Consider the following 9,794-nt stretch of genomic DNA (forward strand, 5'->3'; position numbering starts at 1 on the left):
TGTAAACACGGACGGTCTCCCAGGGAGGCCGAGGGCCCAGCCGCCCGGCCACGTGGGGGTAGAGGCTTTATTCGCGGATGGAAAGGGACTGAAATGCAGGCAGAAGGAAGGAAACAGGACAGATGGTGGGAAGGGCTTTCTCTCCCTCCCGCAGGCGGTAACGTGCAGCTCGCGGTGAGTACCCAGCAGGCCGCACGGGAGCACGTGGTTTCACCCCCAAATCCTGAAATATGTTCCTTTTCAGAGTCAGAGGTGACCCCTCCCTGTACATCAGCCTTAACATCTTCCGTGGGGATAAGCGAGGGAATGTTTTTCCAAAATGCCGCGCTGTGCACTGCTGAGTAAGGAAACCTACTTTGTAAGTAATACGTATCACAGGAAAAAGACTTCCATTCTCCCCCTGGCACCTGTGTCATGCCACCTCAGTGTTGAAGGAGATTCTAGAAGCTTCCAGCCAAACCCTCCCCCAGGCTCAGGGATGGCAAGTGTCCTGCACAGACCAGGAGCCGGTTTCTCCAGGAGCCCTTGTCCCTCATGGTGTAGGGCACACAGCTTCCCCTGCCACCTTTCCTCCTGAGTTCAACCGATTTCCTCAAAACCCAGCTTACCTGGGCTCCGCCCTCCGGGTACTCAAACACTCGGAGCCCGGAAGCCGGTCCACACAGAGGCTGGGCCGTGCCGGCGCGAAAGGCACCTCCACAGACAAGCAGACCACCCGACCGGTCGGCACACGTCCCTGCGTCCAGCCGTCCGGACCCGCATGAGGCCAACTGCCCGGGACAGTGAGGAAGAGGACACGTTAACTAGAGAGAGGGCCCTCGGCAGGAGCCACCTCCCACCTCTGATCCGGGCGGGGATCTGTCGGCCGGCACCAGGCCCAGCTGTCGGCAAGGGCTCAGACCTGACTCTCAGGAGCGGTCCTCGGCCAGAGCGCTCGGCTCCACAGGCACCATCTGACGGCCAGACCCTCAGGACGGGCTGTGTGACATCAGCCCCAGGAGCCACGCTCCGCCCAGGGTTCTCAGTTCTGTTCCGCCGCAGAGTTCCAGCCCCCGGCAGACAGAACATCTGGACGCCATTCTGAGTAATTTTGTCCCAAGTCTTGCACCTTTCCAGGGGTCTGTTCCCCGGAGAAAACACTTAGGGTTTGTCTTCCACTTAAAACATAGTTTGAGATTCCAATTTAAAAAAAGGAGAGGAAACCCAGTTAAGTGGGCAATGAACAAAGCCCTCACACCGGAGAATGCTGCTGTTTTAGGCACACTACACGGTGAAACTGTGCAGCCATCCATGTTTCTCTCTCACATTGATGCTTCTCTCCCCGCTTCCTCTCTCTCTAAAACCAATAAAAATTAAAAATAAAAACAGCCCAGCAGGCGTGGCTCAGTGCTTGAGCATCAGCCTATGAACCAGGAGGACATGGTTCAATTCCAGGTCAGGGCACACGCCCGGGTTGCATGTTTGATCCCCAGTAGGGGGCATACAAGAGGCAGCCGATCCATGATTCTCTCATCACTGATGGTTTCTCTCTCTCTCTCTGAAAATCAGTTACACACACACATGTACTAGAGGCCCAATGCATGAAAATTTGTGCACTCCGAGGGGGTGGTCCCTCAGCCCAGCCTGCACCCTCTCACAATCCAGGCGCACTTGGGGGATGTCCACCTGCCAGTTTAGGCCCGCTCCCCAGGAGATGGGGCCTAAGCTGGCAGTCAGACATCCGTCTGGCAGCCTGGGAGCCCCGGGGGGGTGTCCAACTGATGGGCCTAAGCCGCAGTCGGACAGCCTTAGTGCTGCTGCGGAGGCGGGAGAGGCTCCTGCCACAGCCGCTGGGCTCACAGCCTTCAGCCCGGCTTGTGGCTGAGCGGTGCTCCCCCTGTGGGAGTGCACGGACCATCGGGCAACTCCTGCACTGAGCGTCTGCCCCCTGGTGGTCAGTGCACATCATAGCGACCGGTCATTCCTGGTTGTTCCAAATTAGGGTCAATTTGCATATTACCCTTTTATTATATAGGATATCCATACTCAGGGGAGGATTAGAAAAAAATCCCTGAACCCATAGAACGGACCCCATGTTGCCATTACCTGGGATGATAAACACCCATCTTCATGAACACGGGAAGATGCATGTGCTACTCCACTGAGCTTAAATAAAATAAAACAGAGAACATGTGACTTATGTAAAACTACACACACAGGTACTTCTCTATGCATGCACACACGCATCCATCTGAAGGATGTTCACGAAAACACTGCCATCTGAGTCAAGGGCGTCCCCCTTTATTCTCAGTACTTTCAAAACGTGCACCTTCCCATACTGATGAGGTATTCCTTTCATAAAGAGAAACAGAAGCAGTAAGAAAAAATTGGTAAACAAACTAAAACTTCCCCTCCCAAAAAAGGACCCAAACTCCGGGGCTGCCAAGTCCAGCACAGGGGACGGGTATGGTGCCAGGTGGGGACTGGACTTATCGGGGTGGGGACTCACTTTGTAAATTACATGTCTGACCACTACGCTGTCCACTGGAAACTAATATAAAATAATATTGAATGTCAACTGCAATTGACAAATAAAAATAAAAAAGGTAAAAAAATTAAAAGGCAATTTCCACTCTAAAAAAAAAAATAGACCCAAACTACAAGCAAATGCATGGTCCTGGGGGCTCACTGCAGGTGCAGTTCTGAGGCGGGTTGTGGGTTTTGCGCCTCCACCCCCAGGCCCCACGGACACTGTCACCCGCGCCCCCCCCACCTCCCCAGCTCACGGGGCAGCACCCTCCCCCCAAGCACGTCGCCAGGGAAACGCCATCGCAGGCGGCTGCGAGTTCGCGATGTTTCGCGATGTAATTACCCGAGGACTCGGCACTCGGCACCCGGAGCGGAGCCGGCGGGGAGGGGTCTCACCCCCGCGAGAGGGGTGGCCGGGTCCTCGGGCGGAGCGTTGTGTTTACCGGGCGGCACGCTTCGCGCCTGGGTGCGAGGGCAGAGCGCGGGGCAGGGCGCGGGGCAGGGCGCGGGGCTCCCGCCGCTATAAGAGCCTCCCGGCCTCTCCCCAGGACGGGAGACGGGGACGGAGCGGAGGCGGACGGGCTCCAGCGGCCATGCTCGCGGCCTCCATCCTCCGTCCGACCCTGCTGCTCTGCTGGCTGGCCGCCCCGCGGGCCGCCCGGCCGGAGGCGCTCTTCCACCGCCGGGACCGCTCCGACCTGGCGCCGGCCCCGCTGCGCCGCGCCCCGCCCATCGCCGGCCTCCCCGCCGCGCAGGTAGGGAAGCCGGGAGCCGAGACCGGGACCACGCACACGCACACGCAGCCACAGGCGCTCCTGTACGTACACGCACGCACACGCACACGCAGCCACAGGCGCTCCTGTACGTACACGCACGCACACGCACACGCAGCCACAGGCGCTCCTGTACGTACACGCACGCACACGCACACGCACACGCAGCTGCAGGCGCACCTGCACGCACACTTACGCACACGCAGCCACAGGCGCTCCTGTACGTACACGCACGCACATGCAGCAACAGGCGCGCACGCACACGCACAGGCACACCTGCACGCAAGCACACCCACATGCACACGCAGCGACAGGTGCACCTGCCCACACATGCACACACGCACACACAGGTGCACCTGCACGCACACAGGTATGCACGTATGCACATGCCCGCAGGTGTGCACGCAGTCACTAGTGCACACACGAACACGTGTGCACACGCCTTTCAGGTGCCGGACCTGGAACGCTGCCCAGCACAGGTAAACACACAACGTGGTAAATATGGAAACCATTAATACACACCGGCCTGTGCAGACAGAAACAACAGGGAACATGCGTGTGCAATTTGCGCTGTTGGCCGGGACCGCCCACCGATCACAGGTTTCTCTCCGCAGCGGTTCCTGTCCAAGTACGGCTGGGCCCAGGGGCCCCCAGAGTGGCCCCCGGGGGCGGGGATCGCGGCCCCGGTGCCCCGGGGTCCCCGCCGCGATGGGCCGCCCGAGGGTCCTCGGGGAGCCGCCCTGGGCGAGGCTCTGCGCAGGTTCCAGAAGGTCAACGCGCTGCCGGCGAGCGGGCGGCTGGACGCGGCCACCCTGGCGGCCATGAACCGGCCCCGCTGCGGCGTCCCCGACACGCGGCCCCCGTTGCCGGCCGTGAGCACCGCCCCCCGGGCCCCGCCGCCCCCGCCGGGCCCCCGGCCCAAGGCCCGCCCCAAGCGCTTCCTGCACATGCTGCTCTCGGCGCCTCCTGGCCCGCACCCCGAGGACCCGCAGGCCGGGGGCACCCAGGCCTTCGCCAAGAGGACCCTGAGCTGGAGGCTGGTGGGCGAGGGCTACAGCCGCCAGCTCTCCGCCGACCAGCAGAGGCACGTCTTCCGCCTGGCCTTCCGCATGTGGAGCGAGGTGACGCCCCTGACCTTCCGGGAGGACCTGGCCGGCCCCGGGGCCTCGGTTGACATAAAGCTGGGATTTGGACGAGGTGAGGGGCCAAGACGGTGCGCCCTACCTACCTGTCCTCGCTGCTGGCACGCGGGCGCTCTGCCTCTCCCACGGGCAAGGCTGGGACCTCAGCATAATGGGACCTTGGGGGACCCCACCCTGGCCTCCTGCTCGCCTCAGTCACCAGAGCAGAGGCACCAACCCGCTGCCTGGCTGTGCTGAGATGGCACCTGTGGGGGCACAGTGTGAGCCTCTGTGGATGGTGCTTTATTACCACTCACTGGGAAGGGCACGCGTGTCACCCTGCAGAGCCCAGAGGGTCTCGTGGGGACAGGTCAGAGGTCAGCCAGGGGGCGTGGCTCAAGGTGCTCACGTGGGCTCGGCGGGCTCCTGGGGCACAGGGCAGATGGCCGGTCCTCCCCCAGGCCCCCCCCCGCCCCCCGCTGCGTGGGTTTGGACACAGTCACTCTCAGCAGCCCCATCCGGGAACAAGGGTCCCGATGGCTGCCCCACCGTCTCCCTGGAGTCGCTTCCTCGTGTGAGCAGCACCCGGAGCCCCGTTGGTTGGAAAAGATGCAAATGGAAGGCAGTGACCGTGGGCCGCGCCCGCTTTACTTCCCGACCACACAGCCGTCAGGGGCCAGCGCAGACCTGCCCCCGCCTCCTCCGTGGGCGCAGCGGTCCACGCCCACCCGCGCCCCCAGCTCCTCTCCTTCCTCCGCACTCAGTGCGCAGCTGCTTCTGTCTTTAGACTTTGTGGGTTTTTATTGGTTTCAGAGCGGAAGGGAGAGAGAAACATCAGTGAGAGAGAATCACCGATGGGCTGCCTCCTGCACCCCCGCCCCCCACCACCGGGGACTGAGCCTGCCCCTGGGCATGTGCCTGACCAGGAATTGAACTGTGACCCTCTGGGTCATAGATGAGGCTCAACCACTGAGCCGTGGGGCTGGGCCGTGCCTTTAGACTTCGTAGCCGTTTATAAAGCACCGCGGCTCATGCAGCCTCAAGGTGAGGAATTCCCCAGGCCGGACGGCAAGCCCCTGGGGCCTGGGGACCTACGGGTGTCTGCGCTCCCGGGTCCCGCCAGGCAGGGCGTCTGTGCGGCGGGCACTCCTCGTTCACCTGCCCCCCCTCCCCCGGCCAGGCCGGCACCTGGGCTGCCCTCGGGTGTTCGATGGAGTCGGGCAGGAGTTTGCACACGCCTGGCGCCTGGGCGATATTCACTTTGACGATGACGAGCACTTCACCCCGCCCACCAGCGACATGGGCATCAGCCTCCTCAAGGTGAGTGGTCGCCGCTGATCGTAGTGACGGGGCAAAGGGCAGCGTGGGCGGGAGGGCGTCCAGGCGGCCGGAGCCTCTCCCCGGACGTGTCCGCTTCCTCCTGAGAACGTTCCCTCCCCCTGCCCCAGCCTCTCCAGCACAGCCTGCCCCCCCCCCCCCCGGAGGGCGGGTCCCAGACCCCCAGGCCTGGCGCTGCACCCATGGCTTGTGTTCCCTTCTAGGTGGCCGTCCATGAGATTGGCCACGTCCTCGGCCTGCCTCACAGCTACAGGGCAGGATCCATAATGCAGCCAAATTATACTCCCCGGGGGCCTGCGTTCGAGCTGGACTGGTCCGACCGGAAAGCAATCCAGAGGCTGTATGGTAAGATTGGGAGGGGCACCCTTCGAGCTGACAGAGGACCCCACCCCTCCTCAGTCTGACGCCCCGAGCAGCTGCCTCCAGGCCCCGGGGGGCGGCAGTGATGGGCGGCGCTGCCCGGACCAGGCGCGTGGAGAGCAAAGCACGTGCTCTTGGGTTTGTTCCCCGTGTCCCCTCTTTCCCCGGCACAGTCTGCTCCCCGGGAGGCGGGAGGGGCTCAGCTCACGGTGGTTTCCTGGACCAGGGGCCACCGGGCCGGGTGTCCCAGGAGAGGGACGAGAGCGGGGAGCCGGGAAGAAATTGTCTGTAACCTCGAGGCGGAGAGCAGTGTGGCCTGGCCGGGAGGAGCCTTCACGTCTGTTTGATTGTTCAGGCCGAAGTGCGGGGGTTCGTTACCCGATGGGAGGGATTCATGACTTGGCACTGAGGCTGCAGGGAAGGGAAGCTGCCCTCTGATTTTCCGTCTGCAGCAGGACCGTCCCCATTTCTGTGCTTCACGCCGCCCTGTGCTCGGCACACAGCGCGCTTGGAGAACACCACGTGCCCAGATAAACACACATTTAACTCCCTCCATGGAGACCCCACCTGTGCGTGCCCAGAACCCCCTCCTTCCCTCCAGTGGAGTCAGACCCGCCTTCAAGAGGCATCAGCTGCACTTAACGTGATCACATAACCAGCACCCAAGCAGGGACACGTTAGAGAGCGGGGGAGCGCTGTCAGTAACGAGGCCGGGATAACTCATGTGCCCACAGCAGGCCCCCAGGGCCTCTCCTGACCCCCCTCAGCCAGGGGGCCGCTGCCCCGCTCATGGGGTGCCTGCTCTCAGGTGACTCCATAGAACGCTCGGCTTAGCCATGCTCTCTGTGCAAGTCACATGTGACAGCAGGAACCGTTGGTTTTGGGGGCGGATGGCCAAGTGGCCGGGCTTTTTTTTTTTAGGTTCCTGCGCAGGCTCGTTTGACACCGCCTTCGACTGGATCCGCAAGGAGCGGAACCCCCTCGGGGACGCGACCGCGAGGTTCAGCACCTATTTCTTCCGCAACAGCTGGTACTGGCTGTACGAGAACCGAAACAACCGGACCCGTTACGGGGACCCCCTCCCCATCCTCACCGGCTGGCACGGGGTCCCGGCACAAAACATAGACGCCTTCGTCCACGTCTGGACGTGGAGGAGAGACGAGCGCTATTTTTTTAAAGGTAGAGGCTCCTGCCGCCGGCTCTGTTTCTCCTCTTGAACGAGTGCTTTCAGAGCGTGTTCTGCGCCCTGACTGGGGAGCCATCCGTAACGCTCTTGAGCCCCTGAACGTGATGTCTGTCGGTTCCATCGGGCTGTCAGCTCTGAGCACAGGGATCGTGCTGTGTCATCTTTTAAGCAGGCACTGAATGGATGCATCGAACGAATGAATGAGTGAGTGAGTGGACTGGGCGGGGCTCTGACGAGGTTGCCAAAGAACTGGAAGAAAGCGCCCTCCCTGCAGAAGTTTTCATCTGATTCTGGAGAGAACCCCCCTCCCCCAATGAAAAGCGTGTGGAGGGGTAGAGCAAGCAGAGGGGACAATTGCTGTGACCCCGAATCAGGAGCGGGAGCCACCCTAGGAGTCAGGACTTGGCCCAGACTGGAAGAAGGGGTAGGACCTGGAGTGCCCAGAAGAGGACCCCTGGAGTGGGGGGACCGAGGGGGCTGGAGGCTGGGAGCGAACAAGCCTATCAGTGAGACAGCTGTGCCCTGGAGGTGGCCAGCGCTCACGCGATGGGTTAGGCTGGAAGGACAGGGTCAGCCGGGCACAGAGCCTCGAGTGCAGGGCCCAGGCAGCGAGGAATGGAGGCAGCTCTGGGTGGGAGGGTCAGTGTTCTGGGGGAGGCAGGCCCTGAGGTGGGGGCCTGGAGGTCTTGGGGAGCACCCGGAGCAGCCAGGCCAGCAGGCTGCCTTTGCAAACCAAACTCACGGAGTCTGAGCCCTAACACGGTGTGTGTAGGCGCTGCCTTTCCTTCCCTTTGCGGCCGGAGTCCCAGTCACAGAGCCGTGTTGCTTTAAATGGCTCTCCGTTAACCCCGAGGCGAGAGCCAGACCGACAGAACTTTGTAAGCAACATTTGCCGTAGGAAATCCGTGAATACACTTAGTCCTCATTTTCCTTCACATCATACAAAGAATTCTTCCAGTTCAGTGACGTAAAGACGTGGTCTCCGGCAGACTTCTGTCGTTCGGATGTTTCAGAGTAGGGAGCACACCCTTCCGTGGTTTAAGTCCTGACTGTAATTGATATTGGCAACATCGGGACCCCTGGGGTCAAGTCTAGAAGTAACTCGGGGAAAGCGTTCATCTGGGGGGAGGCCTCACTCAGATGCGGAAGTCCAGCCTCCTCCCACAGTCCCGCAGGACTCCGCGGTCGGCTGGGGCCTGCGCGGGGCTCCGCGGTCGGCTGGGGCCTGTATGGGACTCCGCGGTCGGCTGGGGCCTGCGCGGGACTCCGCGGTCGGCTGGGGCCTGCGCGGGAAGCTGTTGCTCTGTCTTTTCCTGGGACTTAGCGGTCAGAAGCCACGGCAACGCTTTTTGTTTGGCTCCCAGGAAATCGGTACTGGAGGTACGACAGCGACAGGGATCAGGCCTACGCGGAAGATGAGCAAGGACACAGCTACCCCAGGCTGATCTCAGAAGGGTTTCCGGGCATCCCGAGTCCCCTGGACACCGCCTTCTATGACCGAAGGAAGCAGCTGATCTACTTCTTCAAAGGGCCCTGGGTAAGTGGAGGCCGTGCAGCCTGGGGGTGCTTTTATCATCCCTGACTGAAATGTCAGGCGACCCCATGTTCTCGGTTAACAGCTGTGCTGCTACTGCCTGGCCGGGTGACGTGGTGGGTCCGAGCCTCGTCCGGAGCCCCGGAAGGTCCATCCCGGTCAGGGTACTTTCCAGGAGGCAGCTGATCAATGTTTCTCTTTTACACAATGTCTATCTGCCTTCCTCTCTCTAATGATCAATAAATATATCCTCAGGTAAGAATTAAAAAATTTAAAAAAGGTTGTGTTGTTAGTGCATGCCTATATGGCAACGACAGATCATCCCATCATGTGGAAAATTAAGAACTTTATATTTTTTAAAAAATATATCTTTATTGATTTCAGAGAGGAAGGGAGAGGGAGGGAGAGAGAAACATCAGTGATGAGAGAGACTCATGCACAGGCTGCCTCCTGTGCACCCCCTACTGGGGATGGAGCCCGCAACCCGGGCTGTGCCCTGACCGGGAATCGAACGTGACCTCCTGGTTCCGGGGTCAAGGCTCAACCTGAGCCCCCACAGGCTGGGCGAGTATGAAGAACTTGGAGCCCGAGGAACGTGTGCCGTGACGGACGGGCCTGCTTCGCTGTGAGTCGGTGATCTCAGAAAGGGCGCCGTGCTCTCTGCCCTGCAGGTGTTTGCGTTTGATGTCACCAGAAACCGAGTCCTCGGCTCTTCCCCGAAGAAGATGACTGAGGTCTTCCCAGCGATCGAGCCGCGGAACCACCCGCTCCGGAGCCTGGACGCCGCCTACTACTCCTACGCGCACAGGGCCGTCTTCCTGTTCAAAGGCAGCGCCTACTGGAGGGTGGCCAGCGACGGGGACAGGCAGCGGCGCCCGGGGCTGCCTCCCAACGGCCTGTTCCCCGGGCAGCCCATCCCCGAGAAGTGGTTTGACGTGTGTGACGTCCACGCCTCCACCCTGAACATGACCTGA

General features: G+C 61.2%; 1 protein-coding gene across 1 annotated transcript; it reads left to right on the forward strand.

Moving 5' to 3' along the window:
* Nucleotides 1–3,101: 3,101 nt before the first annotated feature.
* On the forward strand, nt 3,102–9,794 carry MMP21 (matrix metallopeptidase 21; the record flags this gene model as incomplete). The annotated part of the gene is made up of 7 exons (XM_079793236.1): nt 3,102–3,263; nt 3,896–4,478; nt 5,583–5,722; nt 5,944–6,085; nt 7,022–7,279; nt 8,651–8,823; nt 9,492–9,794. 7 exons carry the CDS (start codon nt 3,102–3,104, stop codon nt 9,792–9,794), a joined length of 1,761 nt encoding a protein of 586 aa, XP_079649362.1.

Source organism: Cnephaeus nilssonii, assembly GCF_951640355.1.
Source record: "Cnephaeus nilssonii genome assembly, chromosome: 16".
Lineage (NCBI taxonomy): Eukaryota > Metazoa > Chordata > Mammalia > Chiroptera > Vespertilionidae > Cnephaeus > Cnephaeus nilssonii.